Consider the following 25,297-nt stretch of genomic DNA (forward strand, 5'->3'; position numbering starts at 1 on the left):
CAGAATCCCTCTCAAGTAATGCCTCTCTGGTCCCTCAAGTTCCCCTGATTTCTCTGAATTGTCACAACTCCCTCTATCTGAACGAACAGATATGGGGGCCAAAGGGTTCCTCCCTCATGGGAGCGGGCACAGAGGGGTCTTGTGTGGACCAGCAGGGCCCATGACCATCAGCAACCAGGCAGCGCGGGGCCAGGCATGGGGTGACCCAAGGACTTTATTCACAGTTCTTTGGGAAAGGAGACACTCAGTGGTAACCCCCTCAAGGTTCAGATTGGGTCCACCTGCCAGTTCATAATTCCCCAATCCAGAAACTGCCTGCTAATCCCATTCTGTCCACCTGCCAGGCAGTAAAGGCACTCACGTGTGGCGGGGTCCTTGGGACCCTGGCTACAAGAAACAGGGCCTGCTGGGAAGATCAGCAAAACAAAGAGCTGAAAGGATTTTTAAATTAGGAAGTAGCTTGTTTAAAGCAAAACCTTTTGGGACCAGAGGGCCCCCCTCCAGAAGGGTACAGATGGCTAAACCCTGCGTGGGCAGCCAAGCTGTTAGCCCTTCTTTTGTCTGAGCTTTCCTAAGTACACCTGCAGGGACTTCTGGATGGAGTCTCTGGAGATAAAGCCCACAAAGTTCTGGATGTCCGAGTCACGCTGTTTCACCAAGCGGTCTGCTGTGGCCTTTCGCATCATGTTTTTAGTCAGCTGTCGAGCGTGGTCTAAAGAAAAAGGGATCCACGTGTGAAACCCACACTGAGACAGTGGCATCATCCTCAACCTTCCCAAACAGAAATGCTGGGAGAAAACTTAGAAGACACAAATAAACAAAGAGAAGACAATGAAAATCAACTACTCACTGCCCGCTGATTTCTATCTTTTAAAAAAATATTTAAAAAAATTTATTTTTAGAGAGAGGGAGAGAAACATCAATGTGTGGTCACCTCTCATGTGCCCCCTACTGGGGGCCTAACCTGGCCCACAACCCAGGCAGGTGCCCTGACTGGGAATCAAACCAGCGACCCTTTGGTTTGCAGGCTCGCACTCAATCTACTGAACCACACCAGCCAGGGCGTCCACTTTATTTCTTTTAAAGTAATACTGTTAGGACTGCCTTTTTAACCTGTTATGTTCATTCAACTATATTATCGAGAGTATTTTCCAAGTCACTCAATATCCTCTTATAATAAGTGGCTACACAGCCCTGGCTGGTGTGGTTCAGTGGATTGAGCGCCAGCCTGCAAACCAAAGGGTCATTGGTTCAATTCTCAGTCAGGGCACATGCCTGGGTTTTGGGCCAGGTCAGGCCCCCAGTAGGGGGTGTGCGAGAGGAAACCACACATTGATATTTCTCTCCCTCTCTAAAAAAAAAAAAAAAAAAAAAAAAAAAAAGGCTACAAGGTATTCAGTCATTCCATGGTCCATGAGCTAAGAACGCTTTTTACATTTCTATAGTTTAGTTGAACAAAAAATTGAAAAAAGGGTAATGTGTTGTGACGTGTGATGTTTTATGAGAACATCGACGTGCTCATTAGTTCACATACTCTCTGTGGCTGCCTTCATGCCATGGTTGTGGCAGAGACCGTGTAACCTACAAAGCCAGAAATCCACCTGGCTTTTTGTAGATGGTCTGCTGATCCATGTCTCTATATCATCGCCTGTTTCTATAAACAGACATGCAGGCTGTTTCCAGTGGTCTCTGTAGTGGGTTGCACAGTGGGTTGCATCCCAAAAAGATACACGAAAGCCTTAACCCCCCTCTAGAACTGGTGCATGTGGCCTTATTTGGAAGAGGGTCTTGGCAGATACAATTAAGATGAGGGCATCTTGGATTCACGGTGGGCCCCAAATCTAATGACAAGTGTCCTTGTAAGAGAAAGGAGGAGATTTGAGATAAAGGAGACCATGTGAAATGGAATCAGAGATTGGAGTGATGAGACCACAGCCAAAGGATGCCTGGAGCCACCAGAGAGTGGGAGAGGCAGAAATGAGCCTCCTCCAGAGTCTCCAGAGTGAGCTTGGCCCTACCTACAACTTGATTTTGGACTTCTGGTCTCCGCACTGTGAGAATGCATTTCTGTTGTTTTAAGCAGTCCCCAGCTCCACTTGTGGTGATGTGTTATAGTATCCCCAGGACACTCAGTGTGCATGATCTCAGCTTGCACAGTGCATTTTTACATGAGAACCTTCTGGTCCCACGGGAGGGAAGAGGAGGAGAGGGAAGGAGGCTTTGCTCGTTTGCCAGTACCCAGAGCGGCTGTCGCTCCCTGTGCTCCTCACCTGGAATGGACAACCACTGGGCCATCACTGATAGCGCTGTACTCTGCACCTGGTCCTCAGGCACCACCTTGTCCACCATGCCCACCTGAAGGGCCTCTGCCGGTGGGAAGAGAATCCCCAGCTGCAGAGCACGTTCTGAGGTACGGTGCCCAATGGTGTTCACAAGGGTATCTTTGAACCTGGAATGCAAACATCCACTCACCTGGGGCTGGGGGATCCTGGGTGGGTTGGCTCATCCCTGGGCCAAGTGGAATTGGGTGCAGTCCCTGGCCTTACCAGAAAGGGGCAACGATGCCCAGCAGGGTCTCATTCAGCCCAATGACATATTTGGGGTTGTCAGCCAGGACCCGGTAGTCACAGGTGAGGGAGATCAGGCAGCCTCCAGCAGGGCAGGCTCCCTGCAGGGAAAGTAAGACCACTGGCCTCTGGGTGCTGCGATTGCCAGTCCCAATAGTATTCCAGAGAGCCAGGGTTCCAAGGAATGGCCTGATGGTGGGCGTGAGCTCTGAGTGACCTGGCCCCACTGCCCCTCCCCCTCCACCAGGTTCAGGCCCTCCTTGCACCTTACGTAGGTTCTCACTGCATCTCTTCAGGGCACACCAGTTCTGGAGCCTTAGCTCCAGGGCCTTGCCTCAGCAACCTGTCCCTGCCTTCCCCAGGTCAGGCCAAAGTGATGTTTTCAAAATGTGGATCCAATTCCCCCCTCTTGCTACCTGTATAGTCCTCTCACTGGGCCAAGTCAACCACGGGCCCTTGGATCCTGGGCCCTACCCCCACCTGTGAGAGAGCTGACCCGAGGCCCCCACCGGTCTGTCACCATGTCACAGTGATCTGTAGTGGCATGCTTACTTGTGCATGTCTAGGGGTCTCCCCAAGGCACCCTTCCCCTCTGAGGGCTTCCTGAGGGCAGGGCCACATCTGCATTCCCCTCCCCGCCCCCACAGCTTCTGAACAGTCAGCAAGGCCACTTGGGAGTGGAGACACTCACATTGATGGCAGCAATCAGCACCAGGTTGGACAGGTAGAGCCGCAACCACAGCTCCTGCACGGCCTTCCAGTACTCAGCATAGTGTGCTGGGTTCTTCCCGCACATTTCCATCAGGTCCAGGCCAGCTGAGAAGACCCCGGGACAGTCCTGGGTGAGTGAGGGAGCCAGGGCCCCATCAGAGTCCACCTTCCAGGGCAACGAGCCCTTAAGGCAGGGGTGCTCAAGGGCAGCAAGGCTGAGGTCATGCTCAGGGTGGCAGGATACTGCTCCCAAGAACAGAGCTGGGGCTCCAGCATCAACCTCCCTCAGACTCAGTTCCTTTTACGTCCCGGGATGCTCCTCCTTTTTCAAGTTCAAACTGAAATAGGCAAAACAGGCAGGCAGGATCAGGCACTCCTGTGGGCTCCGTGCACACCTGTGTGGTATCCCAGCCAGAAAACTCAAGTACAGGCACAGAGGTGCTTCTGACTGATCAGGAAAGGGGCACTGACCAGTCAAGACAGACCCTGACTGGGGATTGAACCAGTGACCTTTGGCTTTGCGGGAGGACACCCGACTGAGCCGCACCAATCAGGGCACATGCCTGGATTGTGGGTTCCCTCCCCAGTCAGGGTGCGTAAGAGAAGCAGGCGACTGATGTTCTTCTCTCACATTAATGTTTCTATCCCTGTCTTTCTCCCTTCCTTTACCTCTCTCTAAAAAGAAATAAAATCTAAAAAAAAGAGAGAGTGAGAAGCAAAACCTCTGCTCTGAGCTGCAAGTGTCAGACAGAAGCCTGGGGAGTGATCCGGAGGCATGTGTGTCCGTGCGGATGCCCCAGGTCCTGGGCCAGCTGCCAGGGTCGGGATGGGGGAGCGAACACAGAAGAGGAGCGACAGGCTGGGCTCAAGGGCTGCCAGCATGACGGTGCTTTCTAGCAGCAGGCACTAAGTTCTGGGTGTTCAAAGGGCTGTTGGCCAAGAACACAGCCAGGGAGGGACAGTTCATCAGCCTTCACTTGAAAACACTCACCCCTGGGGTTCCCGTGTGGTCAGAGCACCTCTGAGCAAAGGAGCCCCCCCATGGCTGGAGGCTGGGGCACCCGAGGCTGGCGTGGTCATCCTCTCACTAGATGGAACTGACAATGGCTACCACACTGCTTGTGATAATGACAACCAGCCAGGATCTGTGAGAAGCAGGCAGGTAAATAAAGTGCGGGACAGTCACACTCCACGTGCCCTAATCTTTATATAAGCTATGGAAGTGGTTGCAGTACAAGGTGTCGCACACACGCTTGTGTGTGAGCAGTACATGGAGGCTGACGTCTTGTTTCCATGGAATGTGTTCCACTCCTGTAACTTAAAAAGACTCAACAGAGAAAGGCGTGCAATTGTTACACCTAGTCCACCATTCCTCATGGGCCAGATATAGGGCCCGGAAACCAGCCCCACTGTGGCGGAGGGATGGCAGCAGGGACAGAGTTGCTCTTGCTTTAGGGACAGGGCAGGACTTGACATTTAGCTTTTCTGTCTTTTCCTACCATAATCTGCCCCCCCCAGTGCAATACATTTTATCAGCACAGATGTCGAGCAGGATTACAGCACTTGCCCGCCGTCCTGCTTCAGGAAATCAAAGGCAAAGCATTATATTCGGGGTGTGAGAGAATAAACGACTTGGTCCTAACTGGGATGATCTCTGTGAGACAAACTAGAAGGGGTGAGGAGTGGCCTGTTTCTGTGATTCAGCAACACGTTTTTAGTGGGCCAAACTGTGTCCCTGAAAAAGACAAGGTCAAGTCCTCACTCCCAGGATCTGTGAATGTGACCTTATTCAGAATAGGGTCTTTGCAGATGTGGTCAAAGAGGTCATACGGGAGTAGGGGGCCCCTGAATCCTGGGACTGGTGTCATTCTAAGGAGAAGGAAATTTGGACACAGAGACACAGGGCAGATGTTTGCAAAGATGAAGGAAACCAAGTGCTGGAGACAAGTATGGAGCACCAGGAGCCCCCCGGAGCTGGAGGACGCCATGGAGGACTCTTCCCTAGGGCTGGCAGCAGGAGCCAGCCCTGTCGACACCTTGGTTTTGACCTTGTGGCCTCCAGAACTATGAGAGTATGTTCCTGCTGTTTCACACCACGCCATCTGTGTGCTTTGTGATGTTGGTCACACGACGCTAACGGCGTCACTCCACACTCACCTGCAGAGGACCCACTGCACAGGCCTTGTGCTACGCACACAGCAGGCACTCAGTGCAGAACACGACACTGATACGTTTGCAGGGAGACCACACTGTAGCGGGGAGAATATGGGCTTTGGAGGGACACACGCTGGCTCCCTTTCTCCAGGGCTGTGTGACTTCCAGGCCTAGAGGCAGCGGGGACCTTCACTGTGTGGCACCCAGTGCCCACAAGCACCTAGGCCATGAGGCAATTTTAGCATCTCCAGGAAGTGTTGCTATGATTGTCAAAAAGTTCCCTAGGGTTCTGTTCCCAGGCCCTCAACAATCTACACCCATGAGTATCAGCCCCGCCCTTGGAGACACATGGAATAATCTCTCCCCCACCGGAAGCACCAGGTATACGCATCCCGTCCCTGCCTGGGAGTCCCCTGCTGCTCTTTGTCTCGGGCACAGTGCTGCGTTGCCCCAGGTCAGAAGCAGCCAGGCTATTCAGAGCTTTGACAACACCAGTCTGAGAGGACCTGAGAGATGAGAAAGCAGATGCATGCCCCCAGTGGATGCTCTAAACCTTGGCTGAAAGAGGCTGGTGGTCTGCTTCCTGCATCTTTGCTGATGGCAGGGTAAGACATCCCCATTGGTCTCTGTAATGTGGTGCCATTTAGCTTTGGGGGACGCTCATGCTGTCTATGGCTCCTAAATTGAAAGGTGACCCTAGTGCTCTTCCTAACGCAACAAAAGGCCTGTTATGTTGGGTCCACACATCATCTCCCCAGCTTGGTCTTATCTGTGCGCCCCCCCTGACACCTGTGGTGCCCAACAGGGCAGGTGGGCCTGATGCCCACTGGAGGGAGTGGGAACACGAGGCCCCCAGTCCTGAGGGTCTGGGTTTAAAACCAGCCCAGGCTCTGAGGACCACCCAAGGACGGCACCCTAGGAACCTACTGCCCAGTTTGTACTCAGCCTGCCCCTCATGAATCAAGGCTGTCCTTGCAAAAATCTCACCTGCCCGGGACCACAATCCCTAAAAGTCTTTCACGTCCAGGGCTGCATCCAGGGCTGCCTAGTTATTCCACCCCATGTGACAAGCACGTGGTCTCCTAGAGTGGGCTCTGATCTGGTCACAGCTTCACACTTTGATCAGGGAACTCAGGGCCTTGGGGAGCTAACGAGCACTCACTGAGGTTAAGATGATGCCTCGGAAGGTCTTGTCGTTCTCCAGCTTCTCCAGGCTGATGACGAACTCCGTCAGCAACTCTAGGCTGAGGCTGTTCACTGGGGGGCTCTTCAACTTCATCACTGCGATCCCTAGTGTGAAAATGAAGAGAAGGCTCATGCCCAGGATTGGAAAAGCGTCCCCAGGCACTCTGTACCCTCAACTCGGCCATGGGAAGTTACATGTTTTTTTTCAACTGAGGTGAGATTTGCATAACATAAACTAACCATTTAAAAGTGCACAACTCAGGCACTGGCCGCGTGGCTCGGTTGGTCAGAGCGTCGTCCTGTACATCAAAAGGTTGTGGTTCAATTCCCAGTCAAGGCACATACCTAGGATGTGGGTCTGATCTCTGGGCAGGGCGTGTACGGGAGGCAGCTGCTCGATGTCTCTCACACTGATGTTTCTCTCTCTCCTTCCTCTCTTTCTGGAATCAATGAATATATCCTCGGGTGGGAATTAAAAAGAAGTTCACCCATGCTGTAACATGTATCAATGCCTCATTACTTTTTTGTTTTTTTAATTTTATTTATTTATTTTTAGAAAGAGAGGAAGGGAGGAGGAAAGAGGGGGAGAGAAACATTGAGATGAGAAACATCGACTGGCTGCCTCTTGCACACACCCCAACCAGAGACCAAACTCATAACCCAGGCATGTGCCCGGACCAGGAATCCAACCTGTGACCTTTTGCTTTGCGGGACGACGCCCTACCAAGTCACACTGGTCAGGGCTGCCTCACTGCTTTTTAAGGCCAAATAATATCCTGTTGTACACTGCATTCTGTCTGTGCGCTCACGTGCTGGGGGACACTTGAGTTGGTTCCACCTCTCGGCTATTGTGCATAATGCCGTGAACACTCACGTACACATTTTTGTTGATCTTTTTCTCTCAGACACAAGCCCACCATCCGCATGGGAGTGAGAAATGGCCTTAGTTTCTTGAGGAGGAAGCGAGCCAACTCTGAGATTCCTGTAAGGAGGGATCCAGTGAGGTACTCTAGTTCATGCTTGTTTGAGGATCGAGGGGAGGCCTGGCCAGTGTGGCTCCGTTGTTGCAATGTCATGCCAGAGGTTTTGGGTTTGATTCCCAGTCAGGGCACATACCTAGGCTGTGGGTTTGGTCCCTGGATGGGGCATCTTTGGGAGGCAACAGATCAGTGTTTCTTTCTCTCCCTCCCTCTCTCTATAAAAAGCAACGAAAATGTCCTTAGGTGAGGATGAAAAAAAGAAAGATCGAGGTGAAAAATATTGGGTGAGGGGTGTCAGATGTTCCCATCCACTCGTTATGCCAGCAGCAGGGAAAGCAGGAGGGGTGGGGCCTGCCCTTGTTGACAGTGAAGCAGCTGGCCTGGGCCAGCTGGGGCCATCTGTTCTCACTGCTTGGTCAAGGGCAGACCCCAAGGACTCCAGACAAGCCACCATGCATTTAGGGTGCATTTCCCTGGTCAGGACCTTGGAAATCTTTGGACGGTCAACACCAACCATTTCCTTGGAAAGATTATGGCCAAGATGGAGGCGTAGGTAGACACGCTTCGCCTCCTTGTGCAACCACAAAAAGAATTACAACTAAATCTTAAAACAAATAACACCCAGAACTGTCAGAAAATCGAACTGTATGGAAGTCTGATGACCAAGGATTTAAAGAAGCCACATTCATCCACACGGGCAGGAGAGGCGGAGATGTGCAGCGGCGGCAGCAGCAGTGGCAGAATGGGCACAGGTGGCCCCACATTCATGTGTGGTAAGATAAAAATCGGGAGGGGTTCCACGGGAGCTGGTGATCCCAACCCCAGGCCAGACCACACATCCCAAGGTTCCAGTGCCTGGAAAATAAATTGCCAGAACTTCTGGCTGTAAAAACCAGTGGGGGGTTGGGGTGGCAGAAGAAACTGCTGGATTCTCAGGGAACTCTGAGCTTAAAGGGCCCGCACAGGTCTCCAAACGTATGCAAACCCACACACTCTGGGATTTAACACCAGGGCAACAGATGGAAGGGCGTCAGTTGCATAGAGTGGTGAAGTGACTGGAAATGGGGCGAGTGCCGGGCAAACCCCCAGAAGCCACGCACAGGCACAGTCCTCTTTCTGAGCTCTCCCCTCCACAGAGCCACCGAGTGGTGAAGCGGCTGCCCCACCCTGGCGATTACCTGAGGCTCCACCGCACACAGTTTACAGGTGCCTTTCACAGGGAGTCAAAGTAGCTCTACCTAATACATAGAAACAAGCACAGGGAGGCTGCGAAATAGAGGAGACAAAGAAACATGGCCCAAAGGAAAGAACAGAACAAAACCCCAGAAAAAGAACTAAATGAAAGGGAGACATCCAGCCTAGCAGATGCTGAGTTCAAACACTGCTGATCAGGGTGCCCAAAGAACCCACTGAGCACATCAGCAATGTGAGGGGAGGAATGAAGGTTAGTTACACTCAGTGAAACAGAGAAAAATCTACAGGGAACCAACAGTGAAGGGAAGGAAGCCAGGATTCAAATTAATGACTTGGAACATAAGGAAGAAATAAACATTCAACCAGAACAGAAAGAAGAAATAAGAATTTAAAAAATGCCGAGGATTGTAGAAGACCACTCTGGGACATCTCCAAACATGCCAACATCCAAATCACAGCGCTGCCAGGAGAAGGGAAAGAGCAAGGAATTGGACAGCAAGCTATTTGAAAAAACAATGAAAGGAAACTTCCCTAATTTGGTGAAGGAAACAGACATACAAGGCCAGAAAGCAGAGTCCCAAACAAGATGGACCCGAAGAGGACCCCACCAAGACACATCACAATTAAAATGCCAAAGGTTTGACATAAAGAGAGAATCTTAAAAGCAGCAAGAGAAAAAAACAAGAGAGTTACACCTACAAGGGAGTGCCCATAAGACTATCGGCTGATTTCTCAAAAGAAACTTTACAGGCGAAAAGGGACTGGCAAGAGGTATTCAAAGTGATGAAAAGCAAGGACCTACAACCTAGATTAGTCTATCCAGCAAAGCTCTCACTTAGAATGGAAGGACAGATAAAGTGTTTCCCAGACAACATAAAGAAAATGAGTTCATCATCACCAAGCCATTATTACAGGAAATGTTAACAGAACTTATTTAAGAAAAATAAGATAATCAAAGCTATGAACATTAAAAAGGCAATAAATTCACAAATATCCATGACTGAATAAAACAACAACAATAACAACAACAAAACCCAACAAACTAAACAAACAGAACAGGAACAGAACCATTGGTTATCAGCTGGGAGAGGGAAGGGGGAGAATAGTGGAAGAGGTGCAAGGATTAAAAAGCATAAATGGTAGGTACAAAACAGACAGGGGGAGGTTAAGAATCATATAGGAAATGGAGAAGCCAAAGAACCTAAATGCATGACTGATGGGCATGACCTAAGGAGGCACTGCTGAAGGGAAGGGAGGTACCAGGTGGAGGGGGGCAAAGGGGGAAAAACTGGGACAACTGTAATAACATAATCAATAAAATATACTACAAAACAAAACAAAAAAACATTCTCTAGGAAAACGAAGTCCTGAAGGCAATGGGCTATTTTGAGGCCTTTAATTTAGGAGGAAGAAGTAAATATTACCTGGCTACAGGTATGTACATGTACACATAAGAAGCAATCAAAACTTCCAGAAGTTTGGGTAGAGACTTTGGGTTAAGATGAAGGCATAAGTAAACACGGCTCGCCTCCTTGCACAACCACATGAAAATTACAACTAAACTATAGAACAATCATCATTCAGAACCGTCAGAAATTAAGCTGAATGGGAGTCTTAGAACTACAGAATTAAAGTAGAAACAAATACAGAATTAAAGAAGAAACCAAATTGAGACTGGTAGGAGGGGCTGGTCATCCACCCATGTGTGGCAGATAAAAATAAGGAAAGATATCTCAGGAGCAGGCGATCCCAGCCCCAAACTAGGCTCCCCAGCCCAGGAAGTTAAGTCCCCACAACTTCTAGCTGTAAAAACCAGTTGGGATTGAGGCTGTGGAAAACAGGTGTTGCTAGAGTCTCAGGCAGTTCCTCTTAAAGGGTTCATGCACAGACTCACTTGGACTCACTCCCTGAGCTCCAGCATGGGGGCAGCAACTGAAAGGCATCAGAGACGTAAGGGGACGAACTGAACTGTCCAGCATCAGGGCAAGTGCTGGGGGGCGGCATTCTCCCAGACAAATGGGCTGGCAGAGGCCATTTTTCCTTTTCTGAGCTCTCCCTCAAAAGGGCCGAAGCTTGCACGCAGGGTCAATATCTGAGATTCTGTTAACCTGACTTACACTGTTTGCCCACCCATTCGATTCCCTGAGGTCCTGCCCCACCCAACAATTGAACCCACCAAGCTGTTTCCAGTGACTTTTCCATACGAATGGCTTTTCTTGGTCCATGCTTCTGATTTCCTTAAATTCTCTCAAACAAGTAGCATCTGTCTTGACCAAGCCCTGTACCTCTTGCTAAGTAGTCCCAGGCCCAACACTAGCAGCAGCCAGCCTTGGTTCACAGCTTAGTCTCGCCTGGGCACCTCCAAGCCCAGCACAAGTAGCAGCCATCTGCAGATGTCTTTGCAGCTTATGCTGTGCAACCCTGGACAGAACACAGTCAGTTTGCTGCCCCGGATGTGCCAACAACAATCAAGGCTGTACTACAACAGGAGGGAGGACATAGACCACATGGTGGGCACACCTTGAACACCTAGTTTGGCTGTGCCACTGGACACTACAGGACACCTACTACATTAGGCCACTCTACCAAGGCTGGGAGACAAGCAGCTCTACCTAATACATAGTGGTATTAGGTAGATTATACACCTATGTATTAACAAACAGGGCCCTGGCTGGTGTGGCTCAGTGGATTGAGCAGGAGAAGCAACTGATCCATGTCTCTCTCACACATCGATGTTTCTCTCCCTCTCTACCTCCCTCTCTTCCCCTCTCTCTAAAAATAAATAAATAAAATGTTTTAAAAAATAAAATACAATTAAAAAAAAACTTCCAGAAGTTTAGAAGTTTATGAAGGTGACTCTGGATTTTAGTGGAGCCTGGAGGGGCAGAATTGAGGACACTGGGGGAAAGGTTAAGAGGCTGAAGGCTACCATGAGTCACCAAAAAGGAACTGCATGGATGTGGAACCGCAGGTAATCAGTATCTGAGGTAACCGGTAAGTAATCAGTTATCGGAGCTACATAACAACACGCCTGACACAGGATGAGTACTAAAATAAATGTTAGTTGAACGGAATCTAAAATCAGCTTCAGTAATAGCACTTACATAAAAACATTTTTAAAGTACTTTTACTCCATGACTTCATCCAAGCATCAAGATTCCTGAACGCTAACTGGGTCTGGCAGCGAGGACAGAACCAGGTCTGGCTCTCTGACCCCAAACTTGACTTTCTACCACGCCAATGAAGCTAGCGAGTTCTTCCACTCCACGGCAGGGTGGGAAGGCACTTTGGTAAAAAAAAATCGTCTCAACGATACTTTTTAAAAATTTACTTGTTTATATAACATAAAATTTACCATTAAAACATTTTTTAAAAAATTTATTGATTTTAGAGAGTAAGGGGGAAGAGAAACATTGATTTGTTGTTCTACCTATTTATGCATTTGTTGGTTGATTTTTTATTTTATATATTTATTTTTAGGGAGAGGGGAAAGAAGGGAGAAATAGAGGGAGAGAAACATCAATGTGTAGTTGCCTCTCACACTCCCCCTACGGGGGACCTGGCCTGCAACCCAGGCATGTGCCCTGACTGGGAATCGAACCAGCAACCCTTTGGTTTGCAGGCCGGCACTCAATCTACTGAGCCACACCAGCCAGGACTGTTGGTTGATTTTTGTATGTGCTCTGACTGGGGATGGAACTGGTTGGCATATTGGGATGACGTTCTTGAGATACCTGGCCAGGGCCTAAACCATTTTTTAAGTGTAAGATCCGACGGTGTTAAGTATATATTCACAATGTGGTACAGTCATCACCACCATCCATTCCAATACTTTTAAATGTGTTTTTGCACATATATATTCAAATTTGCCGCAGAAATGATCGTTTTAGAAACTCAGGTTTATGCTGGACTTGGGGTTGGGCCTACCTTGATGCCAACCTGGCTCAGGCAGCCCCAACCCAGAATGGGGCTAAACAAGAAAACTGAACCAAGGAAAGTGGTTCCCTGACACCGTGCCAGGCAGGCATGGCACAGGCAACCTCCGCATGTGACCTGACCGGGAATAGTACCCAGAGACCTTTCGCTTTGCAAGCCCCACGCCCAAACACCTGAGCCACACCGGTCAAAGCAACAGAAACTGACTTTAAAACTGGGCTTTTTCTCGCGGCCTTCAGAAATGCAATAGCTTTCACATGAGGCTGGATTCCAGGTCTGGGAAAGAATAAGTAATACAACTTATTACATTATAGAGCACACTCTGTTGCCAGTACTGCGAGGCATTATTTAATGTCGCCTTTCTTAGCCCAAGGCGGTGGGCACAGGAAGGGAACCGGCTCAGGAGGTTTCGTAACCGCCTGGCCAGGCGTCGGCACCTTCGCAGAACCTCTGAACTGTCGGCGGATTCACGCCGGGTGCGGGGCCCGGCGTGCGGGAGGCCGACGCTCCAGAGCCCGAGGGCAGAGGGTGAGCTTACCCGCCGCCGGGTCGGGCTCCACCAGCACCCGCTGACTTCCGAAGCCTCGTGCGCCTACGCGACCTCTGGCCGCGGACTCCTTCCGCCCGAGGGCCGCGCCCGGGAGCCAGGCCCCTGAGAAACGGCAGCGTGGGGTCCGTTAGTTCGCTACCCCTGCCAGCCCCCAGAGTGCCCCCACCCAGTCTGCCCGCCTGAGGTCACGCACACGGGCGGAACAGAACGCGCGACCCTACGCGCATTCCAGCCACCAGCGCCATCTTGACCGGGCCGGTTCGGGTCACAGCGCCAGGATGTGGCCTCCTGGCCGGGGGGCGGGGGCGGAGGCCGGCCACGCCCCCTGTCTCAGTATATCCTGCGCTTGCTCGCCAAGGCCCGCCCAGCCTCTCGCGAGGTCAACCGCGGCGCAAATTCTCAGGCCGCTGCTCCTGGAGGCTCGAGCAGCCCAGACCCGCCTAGCTTACCAGGTGCAATGAATGGGCTTTACTGAGGACCCTGGGGCTCCGGGGTGAAGGGTTGCAGGGCGTGGCGGTGCGCGGCCTGCCCAGGACAGACTCGCACTTCATCTCTTTACCCACAGCTGTGCCTATAGAAGGTTGGCAAGCTTCCCATGCTTTTCCAACCAGGTGAAGATCAAGTTACCCAGGCAGGAGTGTTGAAACGGAGTAACCGCACACACCGTTTAAAGTCACAGGTCATGGAGCAGAGTCCTGGAGACTTCAATTTAAGGGGTAATATGAGACTTTGGAAACCGTGGCAAGATCATACCAGGGCTATTTCTCAAATTCTGTCATCCTGGATGAAAAGGATGCTATAGAGGAAATGCAGATGGGGGCTAGGTACTGCAAGTGTGAGCTCTTCCTCCTGCCTGTGGTAGGAAGAAATTGAGGCTGGTAGTTGAACCAGTCGTGGGGCTCAGCATAGGCAGGTGACTAAGAACAGAACATCAGCCTTCCCTGAAAGCCCCAGGGAAGCACACTTGCTGCAGATGGCATGTGACCACAGTTGCTACCTCCTCCTCAAGGGAAGGGAGAAACACTGAAAATTCAGATACCCAAGAAACGAGTAATGGTGGTCACCCACCCAGGCAGGGGGAATGAGGTGGAGGTGTAGGCAATAAGCCTTTGTACTGCCTGAAAGAACAGTCTTTCTGTTTTAAAGATTTTATTTTTAGAGAGGGGAGGAGAAAGGGAGAGAAACATCAATGTGGGGTTGCCTCTTGCATGTTCCCTACTGGGGACCTGGCCCAGGCATGCAACAGAAACTGACTTTAAAACTGGGCTTTTTCTCGTGGCCTTTAGAAATGCAACAGCTTTCACATGAGTCACACCAGCCAGGGTGCACCTGGTCTTTGCTGTTTTGAACACTGGGCACAGTAACCACCAAGCACAATGTTAGATGATTCTAAACTTTTGTTAACACCTTAAGTGATTCCAAGTCTTCCTCATGGCACAAACCAATTTTTAGGGAGGAAAAATAAAGGTGATAAAACATCTTTCTTCTATTTGTCTACATGCAGGAGCAACCCAACACTTGGGTATTCTAACCAGTGGTCTCTTGGTTGATTTTGGAGGTGACTTTGAAAATGAAACCAAAACTCAGCTCTTAGTATGTTAGTTCCCACACCACAGCTATCTTTAGGACCAAGAGACAGGAAGGAGGCAGTGAACCCAACACTCAATCTGCATTCTAATCCTAGGTTTATTCAACACAATCCTTTAACTCTACTCAACAAAATGCTACAAAGTTACAAAAAAACTCAGAACAAAATTTATAGTACTGACTGTACAATAAAAGCCAAAAAAGCAATGTACATGTTCCCAAGGCAACCCCAAAGACCACCAAGAGGGTGGAGGTGGGGTCCGATGACCCTGCAGTCAGCTCTCAACTTGTTCACCAATTTCAGAGAAAGGAGATGTGGGGTGTGAGTGTATGAGTACATGTGAAAACAGAACCATTTACAGCAACTAATGGGATGTTTGACCCTAGAGGTCAGGACTCGAGCAGGGCCAGGTTAATAGGAATGGCAGCTGCACAAAAGCATGCCCTTTCCTGAAGGATCCTCAGGCTACTAGACTGACCCTAGGTCATCAGCGGAATGGAAAATTATGCTCCCAGGCTGGGGTGATACTGCCAGCTGGAACCTTGCTTATTCTTGCTGGCTTAGCCACTGAACTGACTCTCAGGGACTGGAAACATGGGAACTTTCTAGCCAGGAAATGAGGGCATCTTCATAGGCACAACGCCAACCCAACAACAGTTCTGCAGCTGAACATGGCCTTCAGTGGAAAACGTCTCAATGCTGCCTTTGAAGCCTGCCCCTGAGTGAGGATTTGTTCCCTACTGGCTAGAAAAGAGACAGAACTGAGTTGGATGGGCTATAAGTTATGGGGCAGAGCTTCGGTGGCTTGCTTATCGGGAGGAATTGGAGCTGGAGCGGCTCCGGTGGCGGCGGCGGCCGGGGGAGCGGGATCGCCGACGCACGGGGGACCTGCGCCGTGGGGAGCGTGACCTATGGGAAGAAGAAAAAACACATCAGACACTGAAGCACACGCCATGGAAGCAGCTCTACATCACGGATTGCAGGGATAAAGCTAGCTCCTTCCTGGAACAATCCTGTAGTTTCCTGGTTCAGCACTCTGTCAGGATAGCTCCCTTTGGATGGCACTGACACAGAGCCCTCAGAAACAAAATGGATGTTCTGGAGTTCTGGTACAACCAGCAGGACCACACCTTCTGCTGGCCCCCTACTCCAGCAGTTGCCCTTCTCTTCCTTTCCCCAGCTGTAATGAACACGAGCTCTGAAGGCCTCCCCGTGCCAGCACTGCCATCATGGCGTGTGCGCGCATGCGAGCACATGGGGCTGAATTAAGATCCCAAAGCCATCACTGTCACATTGTGTTGTAAATAAAACAAACCCAAACTGGCCCTAGTCAGCAAGTCCCCTGTGAGACTCCAAACTGACTCACCTTCTCCTCATCCGTGGGGGAGACCGACGCCACATGGGAGGTGGTGGCAGCATTCTCCTGGGAGGGCTGAATCGCCTGGGAGGTGGCCTAGGCCAGGGGGCCAGCACAGCGGTGGCAGTGATTTCCTGGCCATCAATTTGTCCTGTTGAAAAAAGATCAAGTGACCTCAACCTTGATGCACTGGGATTGCCTCTCAGACAAAGTGCCATCCAAGTCGACACCCAAAGAACATGTTGGTATCTGCTAAAGTGACGGGAAGATTTGTGCCCTGGCCCTGAGCTGGACCGTGACACTAACACTTGAGCTTCCTTCTCAAGAACAATGGGAAGGGGACAGGCAAGAGCAGGGAGACCCACTAGGGGGTATCACAAGAACTGAGATAGGATAAAACCCATCTCAAGGGATGGGATGTCAAATCACCAGAACTAGGTGACAGATTGGATGGGGAACTGGGGAAGGGAAAGTGATCAGCACCAGATTTTGGATCAGCTATGATCTCCTGAGATGTGGAGTTCAGGAGGAAGAACACCTCAAGGGTGGGTGGACAAAATGAAATCAGGTTTAGGAGACGCCAAGTTTGTCGTATGAGTTTGGAAAATGTCCCAGAGAGGCAGCTCAGGAAGAAGGCCAGAGAAGCCAGCAGGGCTTCAGTGAGACAAGACCAAAGAAAACTGAGACACGTACCCAGGAACCCCAGGGAAGCATACATCCCAACTTTAGCCTAGGGACTGCTCTGGGGACCAAGCACAGCCCCCTGTGTGTCCCCAAAGGGTAGAGGGCTCTTTGATCTTCTCAGCTCCTATGTTCAAGGAAATTTCAAAGGTACTGAAGGGACAACTGAGGCACGAGGGCACATGTTCAGAAGAGACTCAAAAGGCCTAAGTATCTGCAGCCTAAGCTGGCCCTGTATCATTGCCAAAGCACACCCCAGTTACGGAACTCATGGCACCAGTTATAAAACAACAGAGATGAATCCATCTTCTGGCCAGCTGCCAGTAGAGGTCAGGCCTTTTCACTTTCCCTCTGGAGACAATGTGGAGTCGCTCCATTTGATGGTGCAGAGCACAATATGGGGACACACACAAGCCCACCAGAATCTCAAGAAAACGTGGAATGTTTATAATCTGGTACACCTGGAATATGTCCAAATCTTCTAAATTTTCAGCAAGTGCTTGGACTCCATGAAACATGACTGACAATCTCTACTCCTAAAACAAAAGTGTGATTCACAAAGCCAAAACCTGATGTGTTTTACAGTGATGCACTGGAGTCTATCCTAAACTTCCCAAAACAGTTCAGATGGATATAAATAGATTGAAACACAGTTAGCTAAATATGAAGGAAAATTTTCTAGTATATAAACTCTACCAAGGCTCAAGGGCAACTATCTACTGTTAGGCTATTTATCAAGTGTATAATGAGACCTTCGAGGATGCTGAGGTTCTGGGGTGCTCAAATTCTCCTCCCTACTCAGCCTGGCAGTCCACACAGTGCTGTGGGCAGTCCTGGCTCTTGGCCCCAGGAGCCTGGATTACAGCAGCAGTGAGCTGGGGCAAAAACAACTTACACGTTCCTTCAAATGCTGACTTAAAGACAAAACGAATTCTGGCCATCTGGTCCTGGCCGGGCTCACTGGGTTAGAGCATCGTCCTGATTTGCCGAGGCTGTGGGCTTGATCCCCCCGACCAATAAATGCATAAATAAATAGAATAAATTGATGTTCCTTTCAAATCAATTAAAAAAAAATCAATGAACGCATAATTGTCTCTCTCAAATAATCAATAAAAAAATTAAAAGAATACAAGAAGCAACCAATGAATGCATAAATAGAATATATTGATGTTCCTCTCAAAAAAAAAATGAATGCATAAGTAATGTTTTTCTCTGAAATAATCAATAAAAATTAAAAGAATAACCATGAATGTAAAATACTACTTATAATATGAAAAAAACCCCGCTACCTGAAACTATTCACAAACACTCAAACCATTCTGCCCAATACTAAACAGGTACAAATGTCACCATAAACAGCTTTTAGGAAATGGGTAAAATTTGTGAATTCAGCAAAATAATCCTAAAAATGCTAAAATGTCAGCAAAAACAGAAAACGACTCTCAGAGAGGATTAAAGGAAACATTCCCAAATAAAAGCCAAATGGCTCCATTATGTTCATAATATCCTTTGTTCAAAGAATTCAATCCTTAAAACTTTTAACAGAATGAAAATTCTTTTTTTAAAAAAAGATTTTATTTATTTTTAGAGAGAGGGGAAGGAAATGACAAAAAGAGGGAGAGAAACATAGATGTGTGGTCGCCTCCCGCACACCCCCAACCAGGGACCTGGCCTACAACCCAGGCACGTGCCCCCAACCACAAGTGCACTGCCTACCAATTGGTTTGCAGGACCGTGCTCAATCCACTGAGCCACACCAGCCAGGGCTGAAAATTCTTAAAATGCTAGTAATATTCATATCTGCTGAATTTTTTAAAAAAGAATAATGTTCCATAAAACATGTTTTTGGTAAACACACCCACTGAATAATTATAATCCTGAATGAATGAGCCTCAAGGAGATTTTGATGTGTAGCCAGGCTGGAAATCCATTCTAAAGGTCGCCACATGTCTGGCTGGTGTGACTCAGTGGATTGAGTTCTGGCCTGAGAAGCAAGAGATCACTGGTTGGATTCCCAGTCAGGGCACATGCTTGGGTTGCAGGCCAGGTCCCCAGCAGGGGGCGCGTGAGAGGCAACCACACATTGATGCTTCTTTGTCCCTCCTTTCTCCTCTAAAAATAAAAATAAATAAAATCTTAAAAAAAAAAAAAAAAAAAAAGGGTTCCGACATGTGGTTGGTAGCTGGTCTGGGACTGGGACAAAGGGAGTAGAGAGGAGTGCTGGCGGGGCCACCCACCTCCATCCATGTGCTTCAGCGCCTTCTCGGCTTCATCTGGATTCTCAAACTCCACGTATGCATAGCCTTTAGATAGATGGGGGTGCATCCTTTCTACAGGCATGTCAATCATTTTAATCTTCCCATAGGTGGAGAATATCTCCATGATGTGATCCTAAAGGGAAAGAAGGGTCACTCTAATGCTTAAGCACCAGTCACTTGTGTAAGGGTTAAAGAGAATTCACCACATCACCACAACTTTGGCATTTGGGGGTAAATCCCCTAGACACACGTGTACTCCATTAAAAGGAATTAGTCAGTGCGCTACACAAATCATGTATTGTCAGGTAAGTCCTCCAAAGAGCTACATCCAAAGACACCACCCCCTGGTCCACTCGAGAGATTCGGGATTCCTCACCTTGGTCACATTCCTGGTAAGTCTCCCAATGTGTACTTTGGTGGGTTTGGGGGAAGGGCTCCGCCTTTTCCTTTCCTTTTCATCTCTTTTGGGTGGTTTGGATCTGATTAAAAAAACACACATACACACCAAAAACAATTAATTTCTGTCTTTTTTTTTTTTTTTAAGTTGGGATATTAACTGCTAGTATGAATTTTATAGCCCTGACTGAGAAATACTATCAGGACAGAAAGATTCCTTTTTTGGTCTCCTTTTATAGTAACTCAGCAACTTTACAGACACCAGTTTGTAAACTGAAGTTCACAGATAATTCACAGGTTTTGGTGAGAAGCAGTGCTGGAGGGGAACTCACTTGGAGCGGGAACGCCGCCTGTTGTCATGTCTGCGCCGAGAAGGACTTGGAGAGCCGGAGGAGCTGCTGGAGCTAGAGCTGCGGGATGTGCTTGAACTTCCCGAGCGGCTTGATGCAGACGAGGAGCTGGAGCCGCTGCTCGAGCCAGTGCTGGTGCTGGAGCCCGAGCTAGAGGTAGAGCTGGACCGAGACCTGGGGGTGAGATGGAAGGGGTCACAGACAACAACAGGTGGGAGCAGCATTTCGTCACAGCACAGACAAGCCTGCACATGCTCCCCAGAGGAAACAGCTGTCCTCCTATTTCCGAGCGGCACTACTTGCCCCCATGGGGAAACATTTACCACCTCACCCTCAAGCCAAGCTCTAGGTGGGGAAAGAAAATGGCACTCACATCATGCAGTGACAGGAAAGAAAGAACAAGCTGCTTCCTGCCAACACAGAAGCATTGCCTACTGAAAGGTAAGAGAGGAGCCTGGCAAGTCAGAGCCTGGCAACTTGGCTTGAAAGGTGACTACTGACTGACTGACTGACTGAGACTGGTTTTCAATGGAAAAACAAGTTCTGGGCTAGGGCAATCCAAATACGATTCTGAATAAAAAGTATTTTAGAGGAAAATATACCCCAAGATGTCCCATTCCTTAACATCTCAAGGAAAGAAACGACACAAACACCAGCTCCTATATATATATATGTAACCACAGCAAACCCAAACCAGTCTGCCACAATTAGAATCCTGATTAAAAATCTGAGAGTGTTTCCTTCATACATAATTAAGAAGATAAAGCACTCTCTGGGCTCTTCAGGAGGGACGTGAGGCCTCTCAATACTCTATCCTGCCAGCCCCACCTGGTGCTGCTGCTACCACTGGAAGCGCTGCGCCTCTTGCGAGTTTTATCCCTGCCACGATCCTTCTCGCTCGACTCCTTGGTGACCCCTTTATCTTTAGAGCGATCCTTGGACTTCTCATCAGAGCGGTCTTTGCGTTTGGTAGGAGAAGGAGCCCTGGACGGTAAGGAAGAGTATGAGATCACATGCTCCCTGGACTGAACCCTGAAACAACAGCACAACCCAATAAAGGGGATTCAAGTGGCTACAGAGATCCCAGGCCATCACAGAGCAAAATGTGATCTGTGGCTTGGGACGCTTTCACTGTAGAATGTAAGACATTTCCAATCTTCCCCTTTCTGAGGGTCCTACAACAAGCACCCCCAAAGTAGCACTAGAAGAATCTGACAGAAGGATTACCTAGTGCTGGACTTTTTATTATTTTCTTTGACTCCTAGCAAGCTCTTCTTTTTCACTCCTGATAAATCCATTCTCCCCTTCTGAGGTGTTCAAAGCAGCAATGGTGGCCTCACTTATCTGAACTCTCACGTCTAACTCGAGTCTGAGAAACGATCCCTAATCGATTGCAATTTACGCCAAAGTGCAGCCTAATAACAAGATAAAAGGATTTACAGAATGAACAAATTGGCAAGGCAACAAAGCTACTTTATAGGCAAAAGCTGAGCACATGAAAGGGCGACAAGGGTCACAGCAGCGAGCGAGTGTCCACAGAGCCAGGAACACGCGGGGATCTTCACCACTTCCTCAGGGAGGATACCATCTCCACAGGACACACAGCAGGCTCGTCACCTCAGCTTGTCTTTTTCTTAAGGACATGATGGTGGGGTTTGTCATTGTTATTTTACAGGTGGTACAGTACCCATTTTTCACTTATAAATTTGACACTGAGCCCTCCATGGGCCCTTAGAAATACCACAGCACGTGCATGCAGAACCGAGAAAAACCTAAACAAACGTGGCTGTCCTGACAGGTTTAGATCGTGTTTTATTGCTGTCATTTCCTTGTAGGATACTTGGACTATGTATGACAAGAAGCATAAACTACTTCAAAAGTGACTGGTACCAGCATCAAATGTTTACTACCCAACCACAAACAGATAAAAATGTCGTATGAACATTTAAAAAGCAGTAAAATATATTAGAAAGTAGTCATTTCCTTAAATACTGCACTTTAGTTAATGGTATGCATATGGAACTGTTATGGGGGAAGTATACCAAAACACGCAAATTACTTTGAAATACAAGAAAAAAATGATTGAAGGGTGGGGCTACATACAAGATAAAGTAGAAATGTGACGCATAAAAATCTAGGTGGTAGTAATGTGAGTACTCACTGTACAATTCTTTCCATTTTTCTTTATATTTATAGTCTTTCAAAAATAAAACGCTGGGGGATAGGGTGGAAAGGAGACATTGGAATTGGATGAGATACTGCAGGTAATGGTTTAGCAAAGTGCTTGGACTGCAGCATGTGCAAAATAAGTAGTCACTAGAAAATATTACTCAAGAACAAACTACTAATTCATTATGTGCCCTGTTTCCCGGGACTGCTGCCTCGGTAATTTCAGTGAGGTTTTACACCATTTGCTTGAATTGGAAGCAAAGATCTCAAGATGTTAGTCTTAACTACTTCTGTTCCACCTTTTTTGATAGCCTGTAAGTAACCTGGACACGGCACACCAATTGGGATTCTGTTTCCATGTGTGTAAGGGTGCCCAAAATGCAAATAATGTCCGGGTTCAAGAAAGACTGCTTGGCCTTGGACAATCAGATCAGAGTGGAAGAGAGCAAGTATCACCCTTGCCCATTTTCCAGGGCTATAAAATCTTTAAGATGTTTTGCCTTAAAACAAGGTATTATGGACACTGAGCTGGCAATACTGGATAAGGTTAGCATCCTCGGACAACCACTGATTATGGTTAAGACTCTGGAGTCAGTGTGCCCGAATTAGCTTTGCTGTGTGACCCTGGACAAGCCACTTAACCTTTCTGAACCTCAATTTCTCACCAGTATTATGGTGACAATTATAGTTCCAATCCCTCATAGGCATCAAGGGACATCAATCAAATTAACCCACGAAAGACTTGACACCTAGTTAAAGCTCAGTAAATGTGTGCTCATGTTATAAGAAAAGGCTGTTTCTCCATGTTTAGAGGTCTTTTCCCATATCCTCTTGTACCCAGTCATCTATCCCTGAATGCTCAACAGGAGGGGTCTGGGCAGCCCCCATAAGGATCACCAGGAGCAACCCAATTAAGAGTGCGAGCTCCAAACCTACCCTAAAATTTTCTAGTAGCCACATTCCAGAAAAAGTAGAAGTTAACAGTGAGGTAACTTTTAGTAATGTATTTAACACCTTACATTCCAAATCTTACCTTTTCAACAATCGGTATAAAACTTATTAGTAAAATATTTACCTCCCACCTACTAAGTCTTTAAAACACCTCAATCTGGGCTAGGCTATTTCAAGTGTTAAATAGCCCTATGTGGCCAATGGTTACCTCACGGAGCAGCACTGACCTAGAGTGCAGAGTCCTGGACCCCACCCCAGTTCATAAGATCTACCTGAGTGTACTTTGTGAAAAGAAGCACCACCAGTTATTCTTCAACGCTAAAAATTAAAAAATCACAGAGTAAACAAACGCTTTGTTGGGTGTGGCCGAATGCTAAAAAGCAAAGGTTGAGGTTCTCTGCTCACACAAGTTCAGGTAACAGCACAGGGCCTTGGTTACCTCCCCCATCCTCCGGAAAGTGCGCGTCCAACAGCCAGAGAGAGGAGAAAACAATTAGTTAAATCTCGAGTAGATGGCGCTCAGCTCAAATCTTCAGAGCACCTTCCCCATTTCAAAGTACATTTTAGGCACAATTCATGCAAAAATAACAAAGATAGAAAAAGCCACGTCTCTCCTCGCCTTTACCCTTCCCTTCTGGGGTAACCCGTCAAACTGAGCTCCATGATCTCTCAGGGGTCGTATACCCAAGGGCTAGCTAGCACCGAGAACGGCACACGGGAGCCCGGTAAACGTTCGTGAAGTTAGAGTTTTGAATTAATGGCCCCGAGGGGAGGGTTAGTCGGGCTTCCAGGGTATCCCACAAAGCAACTCTGCACCCACAGCAGCACAGGCCCCGCACGCAACCTCGCCGTCCCCGTCCACTCACAACTCCCCAGTCCAGACGCCGGACCGCGAGCGCTTCCAGGGCAGGGCCCAGCGTTGCAGGCCTGGGTCTCCAGCCCGGCGAGAGCGTCCTGAAGGAAGGGGCCGCGCTCACGGCTGTTCCAAGTTCCGCGGGCCTAGCTGGGCCAGCAGCAGAGCGGACGAAGCGAGGCCGCCCTTCCGCCCGCCGCAGCCCCGACTACTTCCGGGCCGCGGCCTCGGATCCTCCCACTGTGCCCACCGCGGGCCACACTCTTTCTTCTTAGTTCCCGCGCTGCGCCACCGGGCCGCCGTCCTCACCGCGAGGCCGGAGAGCGCACCAGCCCTACGATGCGCCCAGCCGATGCCGGAGTGCGCCCCCCGAAGCTCGGATGGGGTCGGATTCCCCCACTTACATCTTCCCGCCACCGCGACCTCCTCCCGCTCTCCTCAGCCGCTGAGGTCGGCGCCGCTCAGTCGTCAGGGTTAGGGAGCGGGAAGAGGCCGCCGTTCGGCGAGCAGCGATGACGTAAGCGCCTCAGCCAATGGGCGCGAGCGCTCAGAGTGTTAAAGGGCCAGGGCCGTTTGTGGAGAGCCTTGGCGGGGGTACTTATTCTGTCATCCTCTCTGAAGTGGTGTCTTGGGCTGCCCCGGGCTGGCTGCTCACTTCCTGGGACCTACAAATAAGATGCTTGTTAGGGTCAGAGGGCCGCGCCGCCTGGGCAGATGATGGGCCGGCGCCGATGGGGTTAACGCAGCCGAAGGCCTCTCCCTCTCATTCCCTCCCTCCCCTCTCCCTCCTCCCTTCCTCGTTTCCTCTCTCTAGAATCAATGAACTTATCCTCCGGTGAGGATTTAAAAAATTCGCGCGTGGTGTGGGGGGTTGACCGTGTAGATGTGGCTCCTGCGCTGGCGGAAGTCGGCCGAGTGGACAAGACGGGGGCATTGCGTCCAGAACGGAGAGTGAAAGGCAAGGTAGAAGACAGGTGCAGAAGAAAAGGACTTAACGAGGAGGTGACACTGCAGTTGGGAACCGAGTGGAAGGGCGCGCCGGCCGAGGGAACAGCAGATGCAAAGGCGCGGAGGCTCCTTGGAAGAAGCGAAGGGAGGCTTGCAAGCTGGGGCTCGAAGGTGGAGTTGAGCGGTGCTGGGGAGGGGCGGGGGACATGGAAGAAATACAACATGCAGGCCCAGGCTTCATTCCTCACTCCCCACCCCCGCCCCCGCCGTCAGTGGACGGTGTAGGCTGAGAGGCACTGTCAGAACCTTCTGGAAAAGGCAGAGGTAAGGGTGAGAGTGTAGAGGCTCCTACCCAGCCAGCAGGCTGTCAGAGTAAAACAGCGCTGAGAGGGACAGGCTTTTGCGTTGTGTTCACCTCTGTGCCTACTGCATATGACCCCTCCCTTTCATCCCCTTCCTTCAATCCCCA

At 49.3% G+C, this 25,297-nt stretch overlaps 2 protein-coding genes across 7 annotated transcripts; both read right to left on the minus strand.

Moving 5' to 3' along the window:
* Window positions 1-196: 196 nt before the first annotated feature.
* On the minus strand, window positions 197-13,620 carry ECI1 (enoyl-CoA delta isomerase 1). Of its 3 annotated transcripts, none has more exons than XM_024553230.4 (7): window positions 13,471-13,620; window positions 13,266-13,379; window positions 6,595-6,722; window positions 3,259-3,405; window positions 2,547-2,668; window positions 2,271-2,449; window positions 197-712 (listed from the first exon to the last, which is right to left on the minus strand). In XM_024553230.4, exons 1-7 carry the CDS (start codon window positions 13,520-13,522, stop codon window positions 546-548), a joined length of 909 nt encoding a protein of 302 aa, XP_024408998.1. In that variant the 5' UTR covers window positions 13,523-13,620; the 3' UTR covers window positions 197-545. The 3 variants fall into 3 exon arrangements, with proteins under 3 accessions (XP_024408998.1, XP_024409001.1, XP_045045692.1); XM_024553233.4 differs by lacking the exon at window positions 13,471-13,620 and adding an exon at window positions 6,963-7,057; XM_045189757.3 differs by lacking the exon at window positions 13,471-13,620 and adding an exon at window positions 6,963-7,077.
* Window positions 13,621-14,943: 1,323 nt separating this feature from the next.
* RNPS1 (RNA binding protein with serine rich domain 1) lies at window positions 14,944-24,385 on the minus strand. Of its 4 annotated transcripts, none has more exons than XM_024553234.4 (8): window positions 24,285-24,385; window positions 21,135-21,322; window positions 20,736-20,891; window positions 19,890-20,081; window positions 19,538-19,640; window positions 19,141-19,294; window positions 16,232-16,373; window positions 14,944-15,774 (listed from the first exon to the last, which is right to left on the minus strand). In XM_024553234.4, the coding sequence occupies exons 2-8, from the start codon at window positions 21,203-21,205 to the stop codon at window positions 15,675-15,677; spliced, it is 918 nt and encodes a 305-aa protein (XP_024409002.1). In that variant the 5' UTR covers window positions 21,206-21,322; window positions 24,285-24,385; the 3' UTR covers window positions 14,944-15,674. The 4 variants fall into 4 exon arrangements, with proteins under 4 accessions (XP_024409002.1, XP_024409003.1, XP_024409004.1 ...); XM_024553235.4 differs by lacking the exon at window positions 24,285-24,385 and adding an exon at window positions 23,894-24,278; XM_024553236.4 differs by lacking the exon at window positions 24,285-24,385 and adding an exon at window positions 23,433-23,867.
* Window positions 24,386-25,297: the final 912 nt, after the last annotated feature.

Source organism: Desmodus rotundus, chromosome 1, assembly GCF_022682495.2.
Source record: "Desmodus rotundus isolate HL8 chromosome 1, HLdesRot8A.1, whole genome shotgun sequence".
NCBI classification, from domain to species: Eukaryota; Metazoa; Chordata; class Mammalia; order Chiroptera; family Phyllostomidae; genus Desmodus; species Desmodus rotundus.

Excerpts from the sequence above, each read along its gene's own strand:
- ECI1 (XM_024553230.4), bottom strand. The coding sequence starts at position 13,522 with ATGGCGCTGGTGGCTGGAATGCGCGTAGGGTCGCGCGTTCTGTTCCGC. Across the intron at positions 13,380-13,470 it reads GCGCGTTCTGTTCCGCCCGT|GGGCCTGGCTCCCGGGCGCG; the intron begins GTGCGTGACCTC and ends GCCGTTTCTCAG. Across the intron at positions 2,669-3,258 it reads TGCTGATTGCTGCCATCAAT|GGAGCCTGCCCTGCTGGAGG; the intron begins GTGAGTGTCTCC and ends CTTTCCCTGCAG.
- RNPS1 (XM_024553234.4), bottom strand. The coding sequence starts at position 21,205 with ATGGATTTATCAGGAGTGAAAAAGAAGAGCTTGCTAGGAGTCAAAGAA. Across the intron at positions 20,082-20,735 it reads AGTGGTAGCAGCAGCACCAG|GTCTCGGTCCAGCTCTACCT; the intron begins GTGGGGCTGGCA and ends TCTCACCCCCAG. Across the intron at positions 19,641-19,889 it reads AGGCGGCGTTCCCGCTCCAA|ATCCAAACCACCCAAAAGAG; the intron begins GTGAGTTCCCCT and ends TTTTTTAATCAG.